This window comes from Myodes glareolus, chromosome 3, assembly GCF_982192425.1.
Source record: "Myodes glareolus chromosome 3, mMyoGla1.1, whole genome shotgun sequence".
In the NCBI taxonomy this organism is placed as follows: Eukaryota; Metazoa; Chordata; class Mammalia; order Rodentia; family Cricetidae; genus Myodes; species Myodes glareolus.
Window position 1 is genome coordinate 76546028 of NC_142028.1, and position 27756 is coordinate 76573783.

Sequence of the window (27756 nt, forward strand, 5' to 3'; positions counted from 1 at the left end):
AGGACGCTAGCGCGCGGGATTTAAACTGCAGCGGTTTAGGCGGCGTTATTACTGAGCTGTATTAGCAGAGTGGTAGTTTCCGAGTTTCTTGCATTTGTTTTACCTTCTGCTGTTCTCAAGTCCATGGAGTCGCTTCACACCCGATTGTTTCCTGGTCTCTCCATCAAGATTCAACGGAGTAATGGTGAGGGCAGGGTCCTGAGGCCAAGGGGACGCAAGAGCGGTGAGAATGCCAAGATGGTTAACCGGCCCCCAAACGACAAGCTTTGGAACACTGTTTTCCCTATCCCACAATGAGGGGTTCGATGTCCCTGCACTGGTGGTCGGTGTCCCCTACACTGAGGGAAACATTGCCCTCCCTGGTTGTGGGTTCTTTGCCAGCTTTCTGGGTGTGGGCGGAGCACCTCTGCTGTGCGCCTGAGTTACACGCGCCTAGGTTAGAGACGGTGGCTGTACTTCTGCGGCATCTTTCTCTGAAACTGCTCGGCTTCCTAGCCTCCAGACGGTGCTGTGTATGGTGCGGTTGCAGTATGTTAGGCGCAGGGATTCAAAGTTAAGGAGCAAGATCCCTGCTCTAAAGGAACTGGTAAGACAGTCTTATGTTTTTATTAAGCGATGACTACAGGTCCAATAATGTGTCATTTGTGCGATAGCCAGACAGCGACTGAGTTAGGGAAACTCGAGAGGTCAGCTCTTAACCGATGCGGTCAGGAGCAGCTCCTCTAAGGACTTTAGTGACTTCCTTGCTCAAATGAACCTTCTTTCTATTGCAGAGTCTAAATCGGAGATGAATACTCACCCTATGTAGCTAGGGTGTAAAGCCTGTTCCCTATCCACCTAACTGTGGGATGGTCAAAGGGTGAATCCCCATGAGGATTGTTAGTGTTTGTATTGAGTTTTAAAAGAGGTGGAAACCGATTTTCCCTTCCCGGGTAAATTCTATGTCGGAAGTCTCTGTAGGATCCTAAAAGTTAAGTGGAGTATACAAGTTAAGTTATCAGCAGGCAGATGGATAACCTCTTATCTTTTCATACACAGGCTTAATTCACAGTGCCAATATAAGCACAGTGAACTTGGAGAAATCCTGTGTTTCTGTGGAATGGACAGAAGGAGGTAACACAAAAGGCAAAGAGGTGAGTTCTATGAGAATGTTTATATGGCGTTTACATGATGTGTGTCGAGCATCTGTGTGAACCTCTGAGAGCCCGGTGTCTGATGTTGTGTTGTCCTCTTTGGACACGCTGGAACTTCATTTAGTCAGGTGTTCCAAACTGAAACACAATTAGCTTCTGGTGTGTCCGTGGAGAGCAAATTGCGGTGAATCCTAAGGTTTCGCTTATTTACCTAAACTGGGTTATGAGTGCACGCTACTGCTTCAGTTTGGATATCAAAGTTAGTAACCCAGGAAAGGAAACAAAGGTGTGTTTTCCAAATCCCTGGTGATGGAAGACACAAGTGAACAGTGTAAGATCTGCTCCAGGTGGTGTTTGGAAGGGATGTGAAAGCTACTGGCATGTATCAGTCCTGAGGTCTGCGTTGTAAAGATGGCTGGCCATAGCCAGGGCAGACTCAAGATGCTTTGGTGGCAACCAAAAGACTGAAAAGAGACTGGAGAGTCTTCATCTCTGGCAACCACAGTGTTTAGATTTAGTGGGGAGCCATGCAATATTGAGAAAAGTAGAAGAAGGCATGGTGTTGTGAAAAGGTCTGTGACTATAAAAACCCGGATTTCTAGTCTGTCTCTGTCTCTGCTTTGTATACACAAAGTATTCCTAGTCATGTTACCGCTCTTAGAAATTCCGTTTGCTGCCAGGCGGTGGTGGCACACGCCTTTAATCCCAGCACTTGGGAAGCAGAGATCTCTGTGTGTGAGTTCCAGGTCAGTTTGATATGCACAGTGAATTCCAGGACAGTTTGAGCTACATAGTGAGACCAAAAAATAGTGTGTGTGTATGTGAAAGGAGGGAGAAAGCGCCTGAATGTCATGGTGCATATGTGTCACGTGTAAGGATTTCAGGAGTCAAGAGGCAGGCGGATCTCTGAGTTCGAGCCAACCTGGTCTACAGAGTGAGTTCCAGGAGAGGCTCCAAAGCTACACAGAGAAATCCTGTCTCAAAAAATGGAAAAAAGAAATTCCATTTGCTAACCTATAAAATGAAGGTGACAATGACAGTGTCTGCCTCAGAATGTTGGGAGGATTTAGCCACAAAATCCTTCTGTATTGATTCCAGAGGAACAGAACATGCGTAGAGGGTTGGGAATGTGGGTGAATAAGATGCTATCTCTCTAATGGAGTGTTATAGGGTGACACAGGAAGGCCTGTTGTGGTGGTGCGTACCTTTTCTCAGTGCTCAGAAGGCAGGGGCAGGCAGATATGCATGGGCTTGAGACTAGCCTGCTTCACATAGTGAGTTCTAGGCTAGCCAGGTCTATATAGTGAGAGCCTGTCATATATATATATATGTGTGTGTGTGTGTGTGTGTGTGTCTTTTTCCTTTTAAAAAAAATACTTGTGCCTTGCAGTGGTGGCGCACACCTTTAATCCCAGCACTCGGGAAGCAGAGATCTCTGTGTGAGTTCCAGGACAGTTTGAGCTACATAGTGAGACCAAAAAATAGTGTGTGTGTGTGCATGTGTGTGTGCATGTGAAAGGAGGGAGGAAGCGCCTGAATGTCATGGTGCATATGTGTCACGTGTAAGGATTTCAGGACAACTGTGGGGAGCAGTTTCTCCACTTCCACCTTATTGAAATAGTGGTTTTTTCTTTCCACTGACGTAGTCCTCCATGTTTGCTAGCTTGGGAGCCTCTGGGTGAGTCTCCTGTCTTCATCTTCCTTCTTGATTTAGGAATGCTGGAATTATAGATCTTCTGCCTGCCCACACAGTCTGTGACCAACCTGTATTAAATAGTGAGACCCTTTATCAAAGAGAGAGAGAGAGTGGTGCAACGGTAGCACCCATCTTTAATTCCAGTACTCAGAAGACAGAGGTAGGTGGATCTAAGGTTGAGGGGACAGCCTGGTCTACAAAGCAAGTTCCAGGACAGCCAGGACACCCTGTCTTTAGAGAAAGAGAGAGAGAGAGAGAGAGAGAGAGAGAGAGAGAGAGAGAGCTAGCTAGTATGCGTGAGATCTATACAAGTGGGGAGGAGACGGCTTCATCAAAGGCCTCACTCCGTCTGAGCCACATCTCCGTCTCTAAAGCCTCTTTTAAGATCTTACTGCAATCAAATGGAGTAAGATCCACACTCCCCGCTCTACCCATGCCCGTGCCTTTCTGTTTTCACGCTCTTGTTCTTTGTCCTAGGATGCTCGGTGTGACTATGTGTAAGAGACGTGGGATGTATTGAGTCTGGGCTCTTGTGTTTATGCTCTGTGTAGTTTGAGGCTTGGGCACAAGGTAGGAATGTGTGGCAAAGCAAGGAGTGTCCTCAAGACAGTGGTCAGTGCAGCCCTTGCCAGCTTTTGGAATAGTGATGCTGTCCTCATCTGACCCATGCTGCTTGATTTCTAACCCTTGGAACGTATGATTTTTCTTTTCCATTAGAATTGGAATTCAGAGAAAGGTGCAATATTGAGTTTCTCTTTAGTTACCCTCTCTTGCATGCTCCGGCTTACTCGTTCCTAACACGTTTGTGTAAGAGTGTTAATAAATACAGTCTGGACTGGAGGTGTAGCTAAATGATAGAGTACTTGCTTTGTCTGTTAAGCCTAGGTGCCAGCTCCAGCACTGTAAAAAATAAACAAGTAGATGCAGGTTGTGGATTTAGGTGGTAAAGCTTTCACCCTAGGATGTTAGCTTTGTTCGTTTCAAAATATAAACCAGGTGAGATCCATTTAGTGTCTTATATGCATGTGTGATGCTGAAGAGTGAAAACAGGGCCTCACACGTGCAAAGAAACTTTACTTTCCCTCTGAGCCGTCTCCCACAGGTGGGTTTGCTGCTTCAAACCTGAGTTGTGCTGGTGAAGTTTGAGCTGTCTCTAAAGAGTTACAGGACTCTGGTGATGTAAATCCAGAATTGTGACCTCATTGTGGGTTTGAGCAGGAACTAGGAAAGGCATCAACAGGAAGGTGTGACTGGGAAGAAGTTTCTGGGCCCAGTAGAAAATGTAGGTAGTCTTAGCGTTAGGTAGCAGCTTTCGGGAACCTACTCCCTGCTTTAAGATCCTAAGGGGCCCTCCATTTTGACTATCACCAGCCGGTTAGAACGTGCTTCCTCCTTCGTGTCAGCCAGCAGGAAGTGCTCAGGGGGCTGTGACCAGCAGGACATCAGTGTCCAGCAGATCAGTAGGACAGCCAAGTGGCACAGGTCTACTGTGGACTTCTGTGTGCCTGCCTGTCTGCTTTCCTCGCCACCTCCTCAGCACTCACAGTCTCCCGTTGGCTTGGAATCTGGAAACCCATTCCATCTAGATGGTAAACCATTACTAAGGAATAACTATTTTGTAGTGGTCAGTGCTTAATGGAACGTAAGGTTGGTAAAGCCTGAATCTTGGCTGGCTTGATTACAGCCATTCATTTAGACCAAGGACTGTTGCTTCACTGAAACTCACTTGTCCTTGCAGATTGATATTGATGATGTGGTTGCAATAAACCCAGAACTCTTCCAGATTCTTCCCTTACACCCGAAGGACAATCTGCCTCTGCAGGAAAATGTAACTGTCCCGGTAAGTGCCTGCCATCTGACCACAACTGCTGTCTGTCCCTGAGGAGTCCCTTGCGCCCTTTTCGCTGATTCTGTCACAAGAGGACCCCACGGACTGGCAAGAGCCGTACGTTGTGGCAATTTGTTCTGTTTTTCAGAAGCAAAAACGCAGATCAGTCAACTCCAAAATTCCAGCTCCAAAAGAAGGTAAATGCCGGATTGTTACGGTATTTTTGCTGTGGGTGAGGGTCCTAGGGCTCAGAGTGGAAGCCAAAGTCCACTCTGCCCTAATGGGATGTGACTTCTGTATAAGCTGAGCTCCTTTGTTCAGCCATCTTTCTCTGGAAGGAAGAAGCCAACCTACACCTAACCTCTGAGAGAACTGTACATTTCAGACATTTGTTCTCTGGCCTAAACACTTGTTCTCTAGAGTCTGATGTGGGGGAGAGTGAAAATCAGTTCCTGTTAGGCCTGCTTCCTTCCCTCAGAACACGGAGCCTTACAAGGCGGCTGTGAGGGAAGCCCAGATGGAGTTTTGGCCTATGCAGACAAGCAGTGAAGCTGAAGATGTGGCTGTGATCCTCAAGGAAGCTAAAGTAGGAGGATTGAAAATTCTAGCTGCCTTGGGCTATATAGAGAAACCACTGCTGGGCGATGGTGGCACACCCTTTATTCCCAGCACCCGGGACGCAGAGGCAGATGTTTCTCTGTGAGTTTGAGGCCAGTCTGGTCTACAAAGTGAGTTCCAGGACAGTCAGAGCTATTACACAGAGAAACCCTGTGAAAACCTTGAAAACAAAACAGAATTTAACAAAAAAGAAAAAGAAACCATCCTCCCATCCAAAATAAAGCAGCTGAGGGTGGTGGTGTACACCTTTAATCTTAGCTCTTGAGGCAGGAGGATCTCTGAGTTTGATCTGCATAGCAAGTTCCAGGACAGCCAGAGCTATATAGAGAGACATTGTCTTCTGTATTATTCCAATTTTAGTGTATGTGCTGCCGAAGCAAGCACAAGGGACATTGTCTCAAAAAAAAAAAATACATTAATAATAATAAAAATTTAAAAAGTAAAAGGGCTGGTGGGATAGTTTATCAGCTCAAAGCACATCACACAAACCTCACAGCTTGAGTTCCATCTTTAAAAGTAGAAGGAGAAGCTGTACCAAGTTGTCCTGTGATCTCCACGTGTGTGACATGGTATACAGGTCCCATAGACACGTGTGCACAGCCTGCAAGAAACACACTGAATCCACCCAGTACATGTCACCAAGGGATATGGACACTTTCCTGGTGGTTGGTTTTGTTTGATTTTAGTGTACATGCTCGCACCCATGGGAGTCAGTTCTCTCCTTCACCATGGTTACCTGATGAGCTATTGTGCTGTTTTATTTTTGTTGCTTTAGAGTCATATTATTTTTTTAAATTCTGTGTTTGTGAGTATGTGCTACACATGAGTGCAGGAGCCCAAGGAGGCCAGAAGCACCAGATCCTTCTATATTTGGAGTTAGAAGCCACTGTGAGCCACCGGATGTGGGTGCTGAGAACCCAGCCAGTCCTGTGGAAAAGCAGTATGTTGTACATTCTCTTAACTGCTGAGCCATCTCATCTCTCCAGCCCTGTTTTTTTTGTTTTTGTTTTTTTTTTTTTAATTTATTTATTGTGTATACAGTGTTCTGTCTGCATGTATGCATGCAGGTCAGAAGAGGACACCAGATCTCATTACAGATGGTGGTGAACCACCATGTCGTTGCTGGGAATTGAACTTAGGATCTCTAGAAGAGCAGTTGGTGCTCTTAATCTTTGAGCCATCTCTCCATCCCTGGTTTTGTTTTTTGAAAAAGGGTTTCTATGGAGACTCACTATAGTGCTCAGGCTGGCCTCAAACCCGTGGCCATCTTGTTTCCTTAGTTTCCTAAGTGCTTGGATTATAGATCAGAGCTACCAAACCTGGCTCTATTTGACTTTGTTGCTTTGCTGAGAATTGGACCGAAGCCGTCTAAATTCTCTACCGCTGAGCTATTCTCCCAGCCCCGGAGCTCCTTTAAGTGTGTATGTGAGTCAAAAGTAGGAGAGGTTAGGGAGATGGCTCAGTGGGTAAACTGCTTGCCATGCAAGCGTGAAGGCTTTACTTCAGATGTCTCATCACGCATGTAAAAACCAGACGTGATGACATGTGTCTGTAACACCCTCGTGCAGGTGAGGCAGAGACAAGACCTCCAGGGCTAGCTTGCCAGCCAGTCCAAGCAAAAACGGTGAGCTCCAGGTTCAGAGAGACACTCTGTCTCAGATACGAAGGTGGAAGGTAGTAGAGGAAGAAATTCAGTGTCCCCTTGGTCTCTAGGCAGAGCCTAGTGAGTGCCCTCTGCACAGTCTTGTACTCACTTCTGTATGCCACATACACACACAAGTGCAAAGGAAATAAAGACTGCAGAATATCCAATCACTCGCCAACAAAATTATGGGATCTGAAGGAAGGGATTGAGATGGGGTCTGTGTAGCCAGGTTGCCCTCCAGTTTGCAGACATACCGTCTTATCCCTCTCAAAAGTGTTAGGACGTAGGCGTGAGCCTCCTATTTAGCTTGCTTGGAAAAAATGTTTAAAATTTATTTTTGGTTTTTTAAGACACGGTTTTCTCTGTGTGTCCCTGGCTGTCCTGGAATTCACTCTGTAGACCAGGCTGGCCTTGAACTTGGAGATCTGCCTGCCTCTGCCTCCAGAGTGCTGAAATTAAAGGTGTGCACCCAACTTTGGTTGTTTCTGCTGTTGTTGCTGTTAGTTTGCTTGCTTGTTTTTGTATTTTATTTTTGAAACAGTCTCGCTGTAGCCCTGGCAGGTCTAGAAAATTCTATGTATATCAGGCTGCTCTTAGGCTTTCAGGGCTCTGTGTGCCTCCCTAGTGCTAGGGTTGAAGGCTTGACTAGTTAGTTGTTTCTCTGTTTTCCTACAGCTACAAGAATTCAGGTACAACTTAACTGCATCTCAGTTAACCGTTCTTAAGACCCCTGAAAACCAGAACAGTTGCTCTCTGGGCTCTGGGGCCGTGGTTAGTCCTATTCTGCTAAAGTTTCCTAGAGCAGTGAGGAGAGCCCAGACGTTGTCCTGACAGCTGGGTGTCACATCCTTGCTCTAGCACTTATTAATTGAGTGTATTGGGCAAGTCATTTAATGTCCTTGAGCCTTAATGCTTTCTTCCATGAGAGGGGCATAGGATGTTTGCTATGTAATGCTTTTTCTCTTTGTTTTTGTTTTGTTTTTTAATTTAAATTTATTTTACGTGCATGGTTGTGAAGGTGTCAGATCGCCTGGCACTGGAGTTACAGACAACTGTGGGTGCTGAGAATTGAACCCAGGACCTCTGGAAGAACAGCCAGTGTTGTTAACTGCTGAGCCATCTCTCCAGCACTTTTTCTTTGTTTTAAATCTGCCTCAGCCTCCTGAGTGCTGGAATTACACACATGTACTACCATGGCCCGTCCTTATTTTGTTGCTGTTATTGTTGTGATAGCCTAGGGAAGGAACCTAGGCCCTGCGCATGGTGAGCAGACTCTCCACTCAGCAGCATCCACCAGGTCCTCCCTTATGTTTGCAGGTATGGGAAGATAGTAGGGGATAGGGGCCACTGCTGTTAAGAATGCTCACTCTTCTTCCAGAGGACTAGAGTGTATTTCCCAGCTCCTGTGCCTGGCAGCTCAGCTGCCTATAACTCAGCTCTAGGGGTTCTCATGTCCTCCTGTGACCTCCTGCAGCATCTGCACACGTTTGCGGTTACGCAGACATGTACACATATACATACAGAAAAAGTAAAAGTGAATCTTTGTTTTGTTTTTTGAGACAGGGTTTCTTTGTATGGCCCTGACTGTCCTGGAACTTGCTCTGTAAACCAGGATGGCCTTGAACTCACAGAGATCCACCTGCCTCTGCCTCCTTAATGTTAGGATTAAAGGTGTATGCCACTACTGCCCAGCAAAAGTGAGTCTTAAAATTTTTTTTGAGGTTTTCTGTGGGAGTGCTTTGCCTGCCTGTATGTATGTATATGCACTACATCCATGTAGTCCTGCAGAGGGTGTCAGTTTCCCTGACACTAGAGTAGAGGATACTAGCTACCGTGTGGTGCTGAGAATTGAACCAGGGTCCTCTGGAAGTGCAGCCAGTGCCAAGTGCTCATAACCCCTGAGCCATCTCTCCACCCCTAAGAGCTGAATCCTTAAAAATAAATAAATAAATATTTTTCCCATCAAGACTATAATAAGCTGGGTGGTGGTGGTACATATCTTTAATCCCAGCACTTGGGAGGAAAAGGCAGGCAGATCTCTGAGTTCAAGGCCAGCCTGATTTATAGAGAGAGTTCCAGAACAGTCAGGACTGTTACACAGAGAAACCCTTTCTTGGAAAAAAACAAAAACGAAAAGCAAAAAACCAAAAACAAACAAAACAGACTTAGAAGAATAGGTCTTTCTCTCCAGAAATTAGTTTAGGTTTTCTGTAGGTCCTTCCATTTATTTATTCCTGTTCCCCCTCACTGCCCCTGTTCTGTGGATTTAACCAGGGCCACATACATTTTGTAAGCATTCAACCACTGTGTTATCTGGCCAGCCCTAGACAAATGCTCTTAAGGGAGATATCCTTGCCCTCAGGAGCGCCTAGATCTACAGACCACACAAAGAGGTTTGGGGATAGTGGTGCTTGGTCTTCATGCTCTTTCCCGGGCTCTCGTCCAGGTGTCTAGGTTCTAGCCTGCCTTGTGCACTCTCCTGCTGCTTTAGCTTACCCCACTGTGCAGCACTGATTGGTCCTCCTGGTCTTAGGTCTTCGAAGCCGTTCTACTCGCCGCATGTCCACTGTCCCAGAGGTTCGGATTGCCACTCAGGAAAATGAAATGGAGGTGGAGCTGCCTGTGGCTGCAAACTCTCGCAAGCAGTTTTCAGTTGCCAGTGAGTAATCTGTGTGTTCACCCTGTATTAAGGCCTAAAGCAGCTCCTTATGCCTTATGTGTCCGTGCTTTCCCAGGGTGGGCTTTGTCATGGAAGGAAAGCCTTCAGAGGCCTGCCTCATTCTACAGACTTGACCCAAGCATGGCTTTTTGGCTAGGTAGCCGTTTCTGACTTCTCCAAAGCCCCAGAGACCAGGTGATTAACAGAAGCGAAGACTGGGGAAAAGAAAAGGAACGTGGATGACTGGCTACTTGAGCAGCAGTGACTCTATTGACAGGGAACTAGGTGACTGTGGTCGCTCACAACTAGAATGCTAATAAGAGATTGCATGAGCTTGAGATCAGCCTAGACCACAGAGTGAAATCTGTACAACAACAAAAACCCAAACTGAAAAGACTAGCCAGACCAAATCCCTCAGAAATACACAGTCGTAGTCCATACATGGTCACGATCCGACATTTACCTTCTTTAGATGAACTGAATACATAAAGCATGATGATACACTGTCCCACAAAATCTCCATCTACTCTACACATCTGCTTCAAAAACATTTATTTAAAATTATTTTGGGCCAGGTAGTGGTAGCGCACACCTTTAATCCCAGCCCTCAGAATGGCAGAGTCAGGTGGATCTCTGTGCTGGGTCTACAGAGCAAGTTCCAGGACAGGCTACAAAACTACAGAGAAATCCTGTCACAAAAAACCCAAAAAGTTACTGCTTGGTTACAGTGGTAGCTCCATTGGTAGAGTGCTTGCCCAGCATGCACTAAGCCCTGGGTTCCATCCCTAGCACCACATAAAACTGGGCATGGTGGGAACTGCCTGCGGTTATAGCATCATGAGGAAGGATGATTAGATACGAGGTCAACCTCAGTCCTACCATGCTGAGTTTGGGCCAACCTAGACCATGATACAATTCTTTTTTTTTTTTTTTCTCCAAGATTAGGTTACTCTGTGTAGCTCTGGAACTCGCTCTGTAGACCAGGCTGGGCTTGAACTCAGAGATCCAGCTGCCTCTGCCTCCCAAGTGCTGGGATTAAAGTTGTGTACTACCGTGCTATTCTGTTCGTTGCTTTGAAACAGGGTCTCTTTCTTCTTATTCTGTACCCTACAGTAGCCTGGAACTCACTATGCACTCTAGCCTGGCCTGAACTTGTAGAAATCATTCTCTCTTAGTCTCCCAAGAGCTGGGATTACAGGTGGGAGCTACCATATTCAGTTTAAAATTATTTTTAAATTATACTTTTTTACTTACTTTAAGGGTGTTTGGTTGGTTGGTTGGTTTTTCGAGACAGGGTTTTTCTGTAGCTTTAGAGTCTGTTCTGGAAATCAGTCTGTAGACCAGGCTGGACTCGACCTTACAGAGATCCACCTGCCTCTGCCTCCCGAGTGCGGGGATAAAGGCTCACACCACCACCACCTGGCTAATTTAAGGTTTTTTTACCCCAGGTGCGATTCCTGGCTGGAAAGGGTGGTTGGATTTGGAATGAGGCAAGAGGAAAAGTCCACGTTGTCCATGGTCTGTTCAGATGCAAGTTAGGACAGCTGCTCTGTGCTTCCTCCATCCCAGTGACTCTTGTTCTCCTACAGCTGGCCTCCCTAGGCCCTCCTGCCCTACAGTGACAGAATTACCGTTGTTGATGGTCAGCGAGGAGGCCGAAGAGCAAGTCCACCCCACCCGAAGCACGTCTTCTGCAAACCCTGGGAATTCAGGTTAGACATGCCGAACTGTGTACTCTTCTGTTCTAGCATAGGATAGGCAGTTAACATCGGACCTGCCTGGGCACCTAAGTTCAAATCCTTTTTTACCTTGAAGGTAGGTTTACCTATGGTTATGGACAGAGTCTTCCCCAATACACACAAGTTTGCAGAAGCCGTTTGCTGTGGGTGCGCTGTCCTCGCAGCCAGGTTCTTGAGAACAGCCCAGAGTACTTGTGAAAATGAAGTAGCATATCTTACCTTTTCTGTTTTGTTTTACTTTTTCAAGACAGTGTTTCTCAGTGTGACAATGCTGGGTGTCCTGGAACTTGCTCTGTAGACCAGACTGGCCTCAAACTTTAAGATTTATTGATTTTTATGTATATGAGTTTTTTACCTGCAGGTGTGTCTGTGCACCATTTGCATACCTGAACCAGTGAAGGTCAGAAGAGGGCATTGATTGGATCCCTTAGAACTAGTCTTATAGATAGTTGTGAGCCACCATGCGGGTGCCGGGAAACAAACCTTGGTGTTCTGCAAGAGCGAATGCTGTAACCAGTGAGCCATCCTAACCCTGTCTCATTTTGATTCTAGAGAAAATAGCTGCAGAAGCATAGAACATAGGTCAAAGTCAGAGTGGTGTGGCTATTGCCTGTGACCTCACATTAGCCCAGTTAGTACTTCATGGACTTGTTCATCCAAGAGTCACACAAAAGGTTAGAAAAGGGGTGGGGTGTTAGTGAGGTGGCTCAGCAGGTAAAAGGTGCTTGTCACAAAGTCTGATGACCTGAGCTCAGTTTCCACATGGCAGAAGGGGAGAACTGACTTCCAATGTATGGCAATGGCATGGACATACATACAAACACACTAATTTATAAACAAATAGAAGACTAGGCATGATGACACATAACTTTGATCCCAGCTCTTGTGAGGCAGAGGAGGGCATATCTCTCCTAGTCTATCTACAGAGTGAGTTCTGGGACAGCCAGGGCCACAAAGAGAAACTCTATCTAGAAAAAAAACTCAACCAACAAAAACAAAATAAATAAAAACAAATGGAGTCTACAGAAGGAAGACCTGTTGCTATGGAGGCCCAGCACTCAGTGGAGTAGCCAGAGACTAAGACACAGAGCCGGCAAGTAAAGAGTGACTTCCTTTCTCTTTAGTTCGGAGGAAATCATGTATTGTGAAGGAAATGGAAAAGATGAAGAACAAGCGGGAAGAGAAGAGGGCCCAGAACTCGGAAATAAGAATAAAGCGAGCCCAGGTGACTCTTGGGAGATGTGGGCAAGAGTTTTAGGACAGGCACCCTGACAGATAAGCAGCCAACACGTAGCTGGCCCTAGCATTTCTAAGGCTATTCTTGTATCCTTGAGGCTTACTTGCTTCTTATCAGAACTCAGAAAATAAATGCATAATTCAAAAATTATCTGAAGATGGTCGGATGAGCCATATTTAATGTTGATTGGCCAGTGGGGAAGCCCATCATGTACTCACAAGGTCCAACGCTGTTGCTGGGCATACCTGCTTGCTTTCCCTCCATCCCCTGTAACCTGTCTTCTTAGTTGGGTAATTGCTCTGAGGAAACCCATTCTGCTGCTTTGCCTCCTAAGACGTGGAAAGCAACTCTTGTCTCTGGTGTATGCCCAGGCTCCCCTGCTAATCCTGCACCCCAGGACCTCATGCCTGGCCTCTCAGAGTAGAGCCAGGGTTGAGGCCCTCATCAGCTGTGAAGCTGTTGCCGCCTGGTGTCTTGGGTCTAAGAGCAGCTCACATGTTAACAGTCTGCCTTTGTTTTTGCCTCCAACAGGAATATGACAGCAGCATTCCAAACTGGGAATTTGCCCGGATGATTAAAGAATTCCGGGTTACTATGGAATGTCACCCACTCACTGTGACTGATCCCGTGAGTATGCCAGAAAGTCTTCCACCTCTCTACCTGAGCAGGACAGGGAAAAGGCATGCTGTGATCCTCATTCCCTCTTGAGTGCTGTCTGGAGAGTTTTATGTTTCTTTTTTCCCCTCCGGTTCCTTCTGTGTATGTGTGTGCAGTTCCATCTCCTCCCACCTCCCCGTCTGTGTGTGTGTGTGTGTGTGTGTGTGTGTGTGTGTGTGTTTCTGGGGATTGAATCCAGGACTGTCGTATATCTGAGCACACAGGCCCCTTGAGACATATTCCTTGTGGGATCCTCCAACACGTTTTTGTGTTTTAATTTTTTTTTTTTTGTTTGCTTGCTTGCTTACTTGTTTTGGTTCTGGTTATTTGGGACAGGGTTTCTCTGTAGCCCTGGAGCCTGTCCTGGAACTAGCTCTTGTAGCCCAGACTGGCCTAGAATCTCTATGAGATCAGCCTGCCTCTGCCTCCTAAGTGCTGGGATTAAATGCATGTGCCGCCACCACCCGGCTCATGTTTTGCTTTATTTTTTAAGATAGTGTCTCAGGGTTGGAAGATGGCTCAGTAGTTAAGAGTACTTGTTCTTCCAAATTACCTGGGTTTAGTTTCCAGCACACACATGGCGGCTCACAACCAGCTGTAATTCCTTCCCCTTGGCTTCCATTGGCAATGATCCCATGTGATGCACAGACAAACATGTAGGCGCAATAGCCCTACACATTTAAAAAGGGTCTCACTCACTATGTAGACCAGACTGGCCTGGAACTTGCTGTGTAGACTAAATTGGTTTTAAACTGCCTGCCTCTCCCTCCCAAGTGCCGGGATTACAAGTACATGCCACTACATCCACTTAAAAGTTTTTCTTTTAAATTATGTTTGTTTATTTTAAATTTGTTTCTTTTAAATTATGTTTATTATACCATGAGGAGGGTACTTGAGCACATTCCTATATGGAAGTTGGAGGACAGCTTGCAGGAGTCAGTTCTCTCTACCATGTGGGTCCTAGGGATTGAACACCAGCCATCAGGTTTACCTGCTGAGACAGCTCACTGGCTTGTTTTTCTTTTTTTCTTTTTTTTTTCCCCTTACACCCTTGAGACAGTCTCAGTGTGTGCCGGGATTACAGGTATATGCTGTGAAACTTGGCCTTTTTAAAAACAAACATTCTGTGCGTGCATACATGCCATGGCACACATGCAGAGGCCCGAGGGCAGCTTACTGGAGTTGGGTCTCTCCTATCATGTTGGTTCTAGGGATGGATCTCAGATCATCAGGCTTGACAGAAGCACCTTTACCCACTGAGCCATCCAATCAGCTAGTTGTTTTGTTTGTTTTGTTTTTTCAAGACAGGGTTTCTCTGTGTAGTCCAGGCTGTCCTGGAACACACTTTGTAGACCAGACTGGTCTTGAACTCCCAGAGATCCAGAGATCCGCTTGCCTCTGTCTTCAGAGTTCTAGAATTAAAGGTGTACTCCACCACTGCTTAGGGTCAGCTAGTTTGTTTGTTTCATTCATTAGTCAAGGCTCAGATGAGACTCCTTGCTGCAGGCTGACCAGACTGCTAAGGACCAGTAGACTAGTGCTGAGACCGTGACGGTAACGGAGTAAGAACCAGGAATTTAGAACAGCTTTCTTGTTCCCTAGAGTAGTTAACAGGGAGACTGAGGTCCGAGTATCAGATCTCATTCTCTCTTGCTAGGGGTTGAGGGTGGTTTTTGGTACTGTCTGACCTCCCTTATCTCCTCGTCCTCCTGCAGATCGAAGAGCACAGGATCTGTGTCTGTGTTAGGAAGCGCCCGCTGAATAAACAAGGTGAGCTGTTTAGTCAGAGGCATCAGACTGAGAGGAAGGGCCCATGTTTAGGGAGCAGCCCCTGAAATATTCTCCTTCTGCAGAACTGGCCAAGAAAGAAATCGATGTGATTTCTGTTCCCAGCAAGTGTTTCCTCTTTGTGCATGAACCCAAATTAAAAGTGGACTTGACAAAGTATCTGGAGAACCAGGCGTTCTGCTTCGACTATGCCTTTGATGAAACAGCTTCTAATGAAGTTGTCTACAGGTTAGTCCCTTTAGTGTTTTATCTTCCTCGTGTCCACTTTCTCCCCCATCACTTTCTCTTTGTGACACATCAACACTGAGCTCCTCTCCTCCTCCCTGGCCTGTTGTGTTTTAGAGGTTTCTGTCCTGCCTGGTTCCCACAGTCGTTAAGTCCCAAAGGAATCACACAGAGGTCTACATTAATTATAAACTGATTGGCCTAGTATCTCAGGCTTCTTATTAACTCTTATATTAGCCCATAAATCTTGTCTGTGTTAGCCACGTGGCTTGGTACCTTTTTCAGGGAGGCAGTCACATCTTGCTTGCTCTGTGACTGGCTTCCTTTCTGTCTGAGTGACAACTGCAGACTGAAACTTCCCTTTTCCCAGAATTCTTGTTGCCCTGCCTCTACTTCCTTCCTGGTCACCCAGCCTATACTTCCTGACTGGCTACTGGCCAATCAGCGTTTATTTAAAATCCAAGTGACAGGGTACAGGCCATTGTCCCACAGCATTATTGGATCAGCTCTCTGATCCAGGAACTCTGGCCATATCACCAGAATGCCCACTTTGGGGCCTGTCTTAAGCAGTAGCAGCCCAGTCTTGCTGACTCGTAAGTTAACTATTACCCACTGTCCATGGGTAGGTGTAGGGAAATGTGTGATACAGTAGTGGTATTGCGATATCCTGACTGTCAGGAAGCCAGGATATACTTAGAGCCGCAATAGGACAGTTAGGAGACTGGAGCTGCAATGGGAGGAAAGGGGTCCTGACTATTGGGGAGCCAGGATACCTAAAGCTGGGGTGCAGTGGGAGATGGTCTCCCCACAGGATATAGAGATCCTGCTCTTCTCTTGGAAAGCCGCTACAGCTGAGTTCTGTTCTGCTCTCTTACTGGAGCGATCTAGCAGAGCTATCTGCTGCTTCTCTGACCCAAGATGTGTCTTCTGCTAAACAGAAGACCCTTGCAGAAATGGAGCTATCTCTTTCCGCTCCAGCCTTGCTGAGTGAGGCCCCCTAGCAAGCACCGCCACACGGTTTTTCAACTCAGTTCCCTAAGGGACGTCATAGCCAGGTTCTTCTCTGCACCAGCTAATGAATCATCACCCAAGACTCTTTTGAGAAAGACTTTTTTTGGGAAGGTAGAGTCCAGGAGAGTGGCTGCCTCTGCCACTTAATGGCAGCTCTTAACTGAACCAATAGACAGGCTTATATAGGGCTTCTTAGGGGGCGGAGTCTTCTCAGGGAGAAAGGGGATTGGTTATTTTTTTCCCAGTTTAGGGATTGGTCAGTTTAGCTGGTCAGGGGCAGAGATGACTCTGACTTCATGGCCTAACTGTTTCTTTCACTGGTGCTTTTCAGCTTTTTGACTCTAATCTTAGAACCAGGGCGTTTTTCTTTCACTGGCTCTAATTCTAGGGACAAAGTGTGTTTCTTTGACACTAGTTTCAGAGCCAGGACACGTGTCTTTAGTTCTGAGTTCAGGGATAAAGATGTTTCTCTCCCTGGCCCAGGTCCCAAATACAGGTTGTGTTTTTCTCGGGTTCAGAGTCAGGGTGTTCAATGATTGGTCGGTTTCCTGTTCCAATTGTCTTTCCCCTACAGTAGCTACCAGGGGTTCAGAGTCAGGCTGTTCAGTGATTGGTCGGTTTCCTGCTCCAATTGTCTTTCCCCTACAGTAGCTACTAGGGGTTCTTCTAGTTGTTTTTGTTGGGGCAGAATCTTATTCTGTAGCCCAGGCTAGCTTAGATGTGTCTGTGTTACTCAGATGACATGACAGTCCTGCCTCAGCCTTCCAAGGGCTGAGATTACACCTTCCAGTGGCTTACGCAGCTACCTCATGACCTAAATGAGTTTAGCAGACTCAGGTGACGTCAGATCTGCTCTGATCAGTATCCCACTTGGCATTTAATTTTTTTGTTGTTATTGTTTTCAAGACAGGGTTTCTCTATGTAGCACTGGAAACTGCTCTGTAGACCAAGCTGGTCTAGAACTCATAGAGATCCACTTTCATCTGCCTCCCAAGTGCTGGGACTAAAGGTGTGCACCCCCACCATCCAGCTGACATCTAATTCTTAATATGAAGGTTTGGGGGAGGGGGACTGGTGGTGGCAGTGGTATGTGTTTGCGCATGTGTGCACCCATGCGTGGTTATGCCGTGGTGTGTATGTGGAAGTCAGGACAACTCTGAGAAGTCAGTTTTCTCCTTCCACCATGAGTGCAGAAAGCACTTTTATCAGCTCAGCCATCTCTCCAGCCTTAAAGGATTTGGGTTTGTCATTTTCTTGTTAAAGAGGTTTGGTGGTCCATTCCTATACTTCTGGCCCAGGGGAAGCTGAGGCAGAATGGTCTTAAATTTAAGACCAGACAGTGCTTCATAGAATTTCATCTTGGTTGCTTATGCCTATAATGCCAGCCTGTGAGAAACTGAGACAGAAGGGTCTCTGAATTTAAGGCCAGCCTAGGCTGTATTTTGAGACCCTAACTATGACAAAGACCTTATGTAGTTCACAGATGCAATATTTTAGGTCTGCATTTCCTCTGCCCTTTGTAATATACCCTGTGGTTGTATCTGGGGGATCAGAGGAGTGACTGCCTTAAAGTCAGGTACATCAGCTTGTTCCTGGCAGGTCAGTTGAATACTGCTTGCACCCTTTCATTTAGCTAGGGATTCAGATTGGTTAATGGGATGAGTCAGGGTGGATCATTGAGGTCTGAGACGGATACCATACTCAAGGAATTAAGGATTTGAAGCTCTGCAGTAGGACCATGTTCTAGGGAGCACATTTTCAGAACAGAATATAGTTCCCTTCATGTTCTGTGAACTCAACCACAGAGAGACAATATTTCCAAAAAGGGGGCCTGTGTAACAGGAGGAGTGGGCTGCTTGTCGTTCCGGCCGCCCAACTATCTTACACCCAAAATAACCACACAGAAACTGTATTCATTTAAACACTGCCTGGCCCATTAGTTCTAACCTCTTATTGGCTAGGTCTTACATCTTAATTTAACCCATTTCTGTTAATCTGTGTATCACCATGAGGTCATGGCTTACCAGGAAAGATTCACCATTCTGATTCTGGCAACTCCATGGCGGTTCTCTGATTCTGCTTTCTTCCTCCCAGCATTCAGTTCTGTCTTCTCCGCCTACCTAAGTTCTGCCCTATCAGGCCAAGCAGTTTCTTTATTGATTAGCCAATGAAAGCAATACATAAACAGAAGGACCTCCTACACCAGGCCTGGTGAGATGTCTCACCAAATTTGATGACTTGAATTGGATCTCAGCACAGGTATGGTGCAAGGGTAAAACTGATTCCTATAGATGTTCTCTAACCTCTACATGATTGCCATACCATGCCCCCACTCCAGCCACACACACACAAAAATGTAATTTAAAGGTTAAAAATAGCTGGGTGGTGGTGGTACACGCCTTTAATCCCAGCATTAGAGGCAGGTGGATCTCTGAGTTTGAGGCCAGCCTGATCTATAAGAGCTAGTTCCAGGACAGCCACAGCTGTTACACAGAGAAACCCTGTCTCGAAAAACCAAAAAAAAAAGTAAAAATATCTGAAAGAGCTTCTGTCTGTACCCAATACATTCAGGCTTACTTTTTCCTAAACAGTACAGTGTGAGAACTACATTATGTTTACATTTTTTTTTTCCTCTGGGTAGCCCTGGCTGTCACTCTGGAATTCATTCTGTAGACCAGGCTGGCTTTAAACTCACAGAGATCCAACTGCCTCTGCGCCACCACTTTTTGTGTTTACATTTTATTAGGATACAAATAATCTAGAATATATAAAATTATATGCAAGTAACATGCAGGCATTATGCCATTTTGTATGAAGGACTTGACTGAGGGTCAACTCAGTAGTAAAGTGTTTGTCTCGCATGTGCTGGACCCTGGGTTCTGCCCTACCACAAAAAAAGTCAGTGGTTTAAACCTCAGCTTTGTGCTGAGTATCAGTGGGTGCTTTCATCAATCCCTCTTGGATATTAAGGAATAGCTACACAAATGCCCTTCTCTCTGCTCCATTCTTTCTCTAGGTTCACAGCAAGGCCACTGGTACAGACGATTTTTGAAGGGGGAAAAGCTACCTGCTTTGCCTACGGGCAGACTGGCAGTGGGAAGACTCACGTGAGTATTTCAGTCCTACAGAGGCAGAGAAAGCCTTGAGTAGTACAGCAGTAGGTTCTTGAGGAGTGGTCCAGATGCTCCTCACTAGCCACTTGCCCTGCCGGGTGAAGAGAGGGGTTCTAGCAGGTCCTATCTCCTGGCTCTGGCATGACCCGTGGTGGTGGCAGAGCCAGCTGTGTTCTGCTGTGCTGTGGTCATATGCTGCTGTTTTCTTCTGCAGACAATGGGTGGAGACTTGTCTGGTAAATCTCAGAATGCAACCAAAGGGATCTACGCAATGGCTTGTGAGTAAACTGTTCTCCACGTAGGGACTGGGCGTGGAAAGCTGTTTACTTACGCGGGCTCTTCCTCCCAGCCCGGGATGTCTTCCTCCTGAAGAGTCAGCCTCGCTACCGCAACTTAGGTCTGGAAGTTTATGTGACGTTCTTCGAGATCTACAATGGGAAGGTAAACTGACTGAAACCTCAAAGACGGCTAGAAGTGGTTGAAGGCAGACGTCTTGTTAACTGTAGCCTTTGGGCCTACTCTGCCTTGCATATGGCCCTTTCCTCTGAAGGCGAGGTGGCAGCCAAGCTCAATAAGGAGAGCAGATGTCCTCTGAGGTGGAAGGGTCTGCCCTGTGTGTGACCTCTTCCTCTGTGTCCTCCTTCCCCGTCCTGTGTATTCTCATGTCCATACCCTCCATCCTCTTTCTCTCCCTCTCATCTTCTACTCTCTGCACATTTGTAGAGCAAGACCTCAATAATAAAAATAGCTAATATCATTAATGGGATATTATGTGCTAAGCACTGGCTAGTCTTTTTCCTTCAGGAGAGGTTTCTCTATGTAGCCCTGGCTGTCCTGGAACTCACTTTGTAGACCAGACTGGCGTTGAACTCAGAGTCTACCTGCCTCTGCCTCCCCAGTGCTGGGATTAAAGGCGTGCGCCACCTTTGCCCGGCTGTTATTCAGTCTTTTTGTCCTGACTTTACAGGCTGGGAACAGTCTAGAGTAACTTGCTCAGGGTGGCACAGCTAGTTAAGTGACATTGATGTGAACCAGGGAAGCGGGGTCTGTCACCTGTCGGCACATGCTCTGCCTTTCCTGCTCCTGGCCCTGTTCAGCCTGGGGCAGGCTCTGTAGAAAGGAGTCAGCCAGGGTACCCAGCACCTATGGCCCTATGTTTATGCTCGCTGCCTGGCACAGGTGTTTGATCTGCTCAACAAGAAGGCCAAGTTACGTGTCCTGGAAGACAGCAAGCAGCAGGTGCAGGTTGTAGGACTGCAGGAATACCTGGTTAACTGTGCTGATGACGTCATCAAGATGATCAACATGGGCAGCGCCTGCAGGTCAGAGCTGTGGCGAGGGAAGGGAACCATTGTAATACCTAGTTCAGGTAATGAGGCCTCAGATCCACACATAGGCTTGACAGCGGGAGGAAGCCATTTCTTTTTCCACATAGTTCTCATCCCAGCGGGGTAAGTGCTGTGAGGGCCACTCACTACCTTAAGTGAGGCAGATCGTCCTAGGAACAACGTCAGAGCAACTTAAACCTATCAAAGGCAGGCTTGCCTGGGATCCTAGTTTCGTCTTGTGGGAGAAGTTAGCAGTCCTGAATCTGCTCTAGGCTGGAAGTAATGAGACCATGGTGCCTCTATGCAAATGTAGGGAGGTAATGAGACCATGGTGCCTCTATGCAAATGTAGGGAAGTGCTGGCATAGGACAGAGGGCTGCTGGGTAGTTGCAGGGCTCAGTTTTACCTCACATGCTGGGCAAGAGCTTCCTGTCTGTTCCATCTGCAGTTCGAGCCTTTGCGTTTGGTCCAGTGGTTTATGACGAGACCCTATCCTTGTAGCAGACTCAGCTCCTCCTTACCTTCATGAGCACCAGGTCTGGCAAATGCCCAAGCACAAAGAATCCAGTACTGATTTGGCTGCCTGAAAAATATTAGGTCAAGAGCTGCCGTCTTGGACGGCAAACTAGAGATTAGAGACAGAAAGACACAGGGCTTCTTAGGATCCTGATCCGTGTCCCTGCTTTACTGTAGATTTTACTGCTCTGCCCTGGGATGGTTAAACACTGGGGTTCCCTGGGGGATAGTGGTCCCTGAAGTTTATAACCTTTCTTTGCCTTTCCCCTCCTTTTAATAGGACTTCTGGACAAACATTTGCCAACTCCAATTCCTCCCGCTCCCATGCCTGCTTCCAGATTCTTCTTCGAGCCAAAGGGAGATTACATGGCAAATTCTCTTTGGTGGATCTGGCAGGGAATGAACGAGGGGCCGACACTTCCAGCGCTGACCGGCAGACTCGCATGGAGGGTGCAGAGATTAACAAGTCTCTCCTAGCTCTGAAGGTAGCAGGCATTTGCTAGTGGTGGCCTGGAATGGAGAGAGTAGGCTATGTGCGCAGTGGAAGAGGCTTCAGTTGTTTCTGCTGCCCCACAGGAGTGCATCAGGGCACTGGGACAGAACAAGGCTCACACCCCCTTCCGTGAGAGCAAGCTGACACAGGTGCTGAGGGACTCCTTCATTGGGGAGAACTCACGGACTTGCATGGTGAGTCAAACGACTGTGGGCGGTGAAGTAGATCCAGAGCTGCTTCCCAGGGAGACATTGACCTGATTCTGGGCAGGGAGCTTAGTACCTCTCTCTGCCCATGTTCTCAGGCTTCTGGCTAGACTTCCAGGGCCTACAACCTCCACCTTTCCTATAGACAAGGAGGAAAGAATCCACTCTAGGTGCTGAGGGCAGTCATTGCTCCTTTATCTGGTAAAAAGGGCTCTGGAATTCAGGAAGTGAACCTTAGTAGATGCAGGAGAAGTAAGTCCTCCCCTTTCCCACAGCTTCCCTCAGGTTCCCCGCTACGAATAGCCCCCTGTTCCAAGCTCCTAACGACGTCTGCCTTCCCTACTTTATCTCCAGGTGCTGCTAGGTGAAATCTGCACTGTCACGCTCCCCTCTGCCCTAGGAGCAGGGCCTTGCCCTGAAGGAGGACAGGTTTCTCTGTCTAAGCTCTGTTAGTGTTAGTGCCGCTGCTCCCTCGTCCCCTCTGACAGTGCAGAGGACTGAACCCAGAGTTCTTACCTTCTCTTGCCAAGTATTTTACCCCAGTCCCTAAACCCTTCTCTCTGAGACATCACCTCATGAACTGGGTGATCTGAGCAGGGGCCACCAAGCTTCGAGATGTGTCTCTGATAGACAGGATGAAGGAGCAGAGAACCTGGTCAGGCTTGCTGGCCCACTGTAGTCACTGTCACTATGCAGCCTAAAGCTGGAGTCATTCAAAACCAGCCCTGGCAGCATGAAGACCCATGCAGGGAACCTTTAGTTTTGTTTGGTTTTGCTAGATAGCCTAGCCTCAATTTCACAATGATCCTGAGTATGAGGATTATAGGTATCAGTACCACACCCAGTTTAGGGAGCCTCTTTGTTCCCTTCCTTCCTTCCTTCCTTCCTTCCTTCCTTCCTTCCTTCCTTCCTTCCTTCCTTCCTTCCTTCCTTCCTTCCTGATAAGGTCTTTCTATGTAATCCTGGATGTCCTAGAATTCACTCAGTAGACCAGGCTGACCTCATACTCAGAGATCCACACCTGCCTCTGCTTCCCAAGTGCTAAGATAAAGGCATGGCACCTTCACACCCAGCAACTCTTTTAGATTTTTAAATTTATGTGTATGGATAGTTTGTTTGCATATATGTATGTGCACCACAGGTGTGTCTGGTGCCCTCAGGTCCAGAAGAAGGTGGGACTGGAGTTAGCCATGGTTGTGAGCAGCCATGTGTGTGCTGGAAATTGAACCTAGGTCCTCTGCAAACAAGTGTATCTAACCACTGAACCAGCTCTCCAGTCCTTTTCTTTTTCTTTTAATTTCTTTTTTTTTTTATCTAGATAGTGTATCACTATGTAGCTCCAGCTAGCCTGAAACTCACTACATAGATCAGGCTAGCTTCAAACTCACAGAGATCTGCCTGCTTCTACCTCCCTAATACTGGTATTAAAAGCATGTACCATTGCACCCAGCTTTTTTTTTTAATTTGTTTGTTTATTATGTAAATGTGTGCACATGGACATACATCATGGTAGTCATGTGGAGGTCAAAGAACAATTTGTAGGGGTCTGTTCTCCTCCTGTGTACATTTAGGTTGTCAGTTTTAGCAGCTAAAGTGGCTTCCATGCCCACGTGTGCTTCCTTTGTGGTTCCCACCTCTGACCGCTTGTTCCCTCTTCCTCAGATCGCCATGATCTCACCAGGCATAAGCTCTTGTGAATACACTTTAAACACGCTGAGATATGCAGACAGGTATGCGGCCTGTGTCCAGGTGGGACGGAGAGGGAATGGCAGTGATGAGGTGGGAGGGAAGTGGTCGGAGCATTCCAGCCACACTGAATTTCCTCCCCAAACAGGAGGAAAACAGGAGGTGTGGAGTTCAGCCACATGCTAGGTCTGTCCAATCCCCTTCAGTCAGTAAAACAGTGAGGGTCTTTCCATGTCAGCCTCAGGTTTATGCCACCGCTCCTGAGCTGAAGACTAGGTGCTACTCACCCCTTGTTATCTGAGTCGTGATGCATTTCTGCAGTGAGTGCCCAGGGATTGCTGGTGAATTCAAAACCCTCTTATTTCCTCAGGGTCAAGGAACTGAGCCCCCACAGTGGGCCCAGTGGAGAGCAGCCAATTCAAATGGAAACGGAAGAGATGGAAGCCAGCTCTAATGGGACCTCGGCGGCAGTCAATGTAAGGTGGGGGGCAGGATGAAACGTGCGTTTGAAATGAACTCTGGGCCACAGTCTTTACGCTGTTGTCTCCACTTTTTGCCTTCAGTTCTTCAAGGAAGAGGAGGAACTGTCTTCCCAGATGTCCAGCTTTAATGAAGCCATGACTCAGATCAGGGAGCTGGAAGAGAGGGCCATGGAGGAGCTCAGGGAGATCATACAGGTACAAACTGGTCCCAGCCAGGGAGACATTGGCAGGCCACTCTTGCACAGCCCACAGAGCTCAACTCTATTCTGGGAACATCATCTGGGCTTTGCTCCTGTTTTGTCTTTGGGATGGGACAGTGCAGCCCTGAACACCTGGCTCTGCTTGCCCGGAACACTCTCCTGTGCCCTGGTGCTGCTGACTAGGGGTGCAGGGGACATAAATTTATTCAGTGACTATTCATGGACCTACAACACCTCACTCTTGTAGGTGTGAGCTCATTCCCTGTTGAAGGCATGTAGTCTCACTGAGCCTCGGTTTCCTTGTCTCTAAACTGGGCATGGCGTAGTGTTGCCTTTGAGGGTTAAGTGGTGGCTTGTGCAGCTGTACCACAGAGCCAGCATCAGCTGAGACCAAGATATGGGAAGTGCTACTTCAGCTGTGCACCTGCTATGGAGAGGGGGGGAGCAGAGAGAAAGAACTTTTGCCACTTAGGAGACTGCTGTGAAGACTAGTGTGCAGACATGTCCTCCCTAGCTGCTGTGTCTGGGGCACTGTGACGTGGCCCATGTCACATCAGAGTTGGCTGTGCACAGAGGGAGATAGGTAAAGGCACAGTCAGTGGGGCCCTGGTGCTAAAGGGTCTTCCATCTGGCTCATACCAAAGACTCAGATTTTTTTAGGATGCATGCAGTGAAGCCTTCGAAGGGACTTCAGTAAAGTGGCAATGTGGGCAGAGCACGGGTTTGGCGTTTGGTTTGTTTTTAATATGGTTGAGTGTTTTTGCCTGCATATGTGTGCCATTTTCATGCCAATTACCCAAGGAGGTCAGAAGAAGGTTTTAGAGCCTCTAAAACTGCTATGAGCTGCCATGTGTATCCCGGAAACTGACCTCTAGAAGAACAAATTCTCTTAACCATCAAGCCGTCTCTCTAGCTCCTGGTTTTGTTTTTGAGACAGAATAATAAATACATAACCTTGAGCTCTCAATTCTCTTTTGTCAGCCTCCCAAGTACTGGGATTTTAGGTGTGTGCCACTGTGCTCAGGCTGAGCCCCTCCTGGCTAAGAGTATGGCCTTCTGCGGATACAACTGTATTGCAGATGGCTGAGCCCTGAGGATGATTTGCTGGAGTGTTTGCGTGAGTTTGAGCTGACTAGGTTCTCCTGTCGTTGCAGCAAGGACCAACCTGGCTTGAGCTCTCAGAGATGACCGATGAGCCAGACTATGACCTGGAGACCTTTGTGAACAAAGCAGAATCTGCCCTGGCACAGCAGACCAAGCACTTCTCAGCCCTGCGAGGTGGGTGTCGCCGCCGCACAGGTGCAGCAGCGCTGGCCTGTGGCTCCTAGCAGCACAGGCGATGGCAGTGGGGAAAGTGCTTCCAAGACAGTAACTCTGTGCCCCTCTCCTTCCTTCCAGAAGTCATCAAGTCCCTGCGCCTGGCCATGCAGCTGGAAGAGCAGGCTAGCAAACAGATAAACAGCAAGAAATGGCACCAGTGATGACCACAAATAAAGATCTGTTTGCTATCACAGCAGCCTCTTCCCCTCCCAGCAAACTTAGGGACCTTCTAACTTTGGTTAGGAACTAAGTTGGATGGGTTGTGGTAAATACCAGGTAAGGGGCATTAGACCCAGGAAAGCTAGAGGAGGGATGCTGTTCTCTTCCTCACTTTGGAGCAGGAGGAAGGAGCTTTTCATGACTGTTCTTCCCGTCTTCCTCCCTGTCGGGTGGGAGAGCTGTTTGGCTGGTTTCCCTGGTGCAGCGTCCTGGCCTCCTGAACTGATGGAGACCCTGCGAGGCCCAGGCTTTGGAAGAGAAATCTGTTCTCGTCCAGCTTCTGCTGCCTCTAACCTGAGCACTCTCATGTTTTATGCTTTCAGAAAAAAACGTTTTGAGACCTCTTTGTCTTGGTTTTTTAATCTAAGAAAATCTCTATTTCCTGTTTTGTGTATTTTTATGTTGTACTTAATAATAATAAAAATGTCAGACTCTGATTGTCAGAGACTGCAGTCTCTGGAGCCTTTAGGACCAAGGGCACTGCTACCACCTTGGGCTCTGAATCTCTCTTTTCTTCCTAGGAAACCAAGTCCACAGTTTCAGCAAGAGGCTGAAGTTCCAACCTTTGGTTTGTCTTCAGTAGCCCTGTCCTGAGCCTAAGTGAAGGGGCTGGAGTTGCATTGCACTCTCTACAGCCCTAGCTACAAAGCTGTGGGGATTGAGCCTGTTAGGTGAACACTCCAATACAGCTGTGGTCCTACTGTTTAGTTTTGTTTTGTTTTGAGACAGCGAGAAAGATGATTTATTGTACACGAGTTACACTTGGCCACAAGTGAGGACAGAAGTGTTTGTGCAGAAGGCCACAGGTCCAGGGCAGAGGCCAGCGGACTGTATTGGTTGTAATGAAGGCGTCAGGTCTCTCGGTGTCTCTGTGAGCAGATAGTGATGCCCCCGGTCCACTGAGACTTTTAACTGACAGCAGCACATGGGCCAACATTGTGGACCAGTGCCCTGCCCTTCAGTATCCCTCACTTCTGCTCCTGCAGCCTTTGTAGGTGCACCTCGCCCTCACCTGTCTTCCTCCACTTTGCTCACGTGGCTCTCACGGCTGTCTTAGTACATTCTTTTTTTGAGTCTGGCCTTGAACTTGTAATCCTTCCTCCTCTGCCTTTAGCAGGAAGATAGCCTGTGGCACCAGGCCTGACTTAGTCTGCTCAGGATTTGCTGAGAAACTGGAAGCTGACAAAGAAAGCACTTGACTTCCTAAAGAGAAAAGGCATCCGAAGGGAACACTAGTGTGGTTTTGTAAAAGGACTAGTTTGCTAGGTGGACTGAGGAACTAAGCTAAGGCTTGGGTGTTTGGGCACTCAGAGATCGGATGCCATCGAGAATTCAGTGAATGGTACCAATATATTTCTAAAGGATTTTAGTACTCCGTGTGTTCAGATTGGATAAAACAGTGACTCAGCCCACAAACCCAGTGAGGTGCCAAATGGTGAAAATCCTTGGCTCTGCCCCTCCTCTGGAGGGGATGGCCAGGTTTACACCTAGTACTTTCTGGGAAATAGCGACCAGGCCTGGCCTGAGCCATCCTAAAATCCTCTCTCGTACCTGTGTAATACACAAGTTTCTTGCCACAGTCCATTTCCACGGATGCTGATCTCCCATCCATTCCAATGTCACAGTACCTGAGGGGTCTTTGGCCCACTGAGTAATACCAGCCTTTGCATGGCACCTATCTTGCAGAAGATGCTGGATAGCTGGCTATAGTTGCAATCCATGATGTTCTACAAACCTGTATCTTGTACATGGCTTGGGTCTCCTGGACCAAAAGCTTGCAAATCCAACTCCAGTGGACACATGTCCACCTCAGTCAAATGCATTGAGTGACTCAGACTCGCATATGTCTGACTGATGTTTTCCTCTCCACCAGTGAGGTGTCCCAGCTGATACTAGGAGGGATGCTGCTTATGTATCCCTAGTTCAGAGTGAAAAAAGAAAAGCTGGATGTGGTGGT

At 47.3% G+C, this 27756-nt stretch overlaps 1 protein-coding gene across 4 annotated transcripts; it reads left to right on the top strand.

The window, feature by feature from the left end:
• Kif2c (kinesin family member 2C) lies at nt 1-26236 on the top strand. 4 transcript variants are annotated; one of them, XM_048430621.3, is made up of 21 exons: nt 1-184; nt 1039-1133; nt 4568-4669; nt 4806-4854; nt 9454-9579; nt 11169-11291; nt 12443-12543; nt 13087-13182; nt 14928-14982; nt 15066-15228; nt 19253-19343; nt 19564-19627; nt 19699-19790; nt 20529-20671; nt 21474-21678; nt 21770-21880; nt 23555-23622; nt 23949-24054; nt 24142-24255; nt 25415-25538; nt 25659-26236. In XM_048430621.3, the coding sequence occupies exons 1-21, from the start codon at nt 124-126 to the stop codon at nt 25739-25741; spliced, it is 2172 nt and encodes a 723-aa protein (XP_048286578.3). In that variant the 5' UTR covers nt 1-123; the 3' UTR covers nt 25742-26236. The 4 variants fall into 4 exon arrangements, with proteins under 4 accessions (XP_048286578.3, XP_085554894.2, XP_048286579.3 ...); XM_085698768.2 differs by lacking the exons at nt 1-184; nt 1039-1133 and adding an exon at nt 4080-4111; XM_048430622.3 differs by lacking the exons at nt 1-184; nt 1039-1133 and adding an exon at nt 4119-4476.
• Nucleotides 26237-27756: the final 1520 nt, after the last annotated feature.

What these genes read in the sequence shown, in the direction of transcription:
- Kif2c (XM_048430621.3), top strand. Translation starts at nt 124, where the DNA reads ATGGAGTCGCTTCACACCCGATTGTTTCCTGGTCTCTCCATCAAGATT. An exon ending in AGTCTCTCCTAGCTCTGAAG is followed by an intron (nt 21,679 to 21,769) that starts GTAGCAGGCATT and finishes GCTGCCCCACAG; the next exon opens with GAGTGCATCAGGGCACTGGG. An exon ending in AGAACTCACGGACTTGCATG is followed by an intron (nt 21,881 to 23,554) that starts GTGAGTCAAACG and finishes CCTCTTCCTCAG; the next exon opens with ATCGCCATGATCTCACCAGG.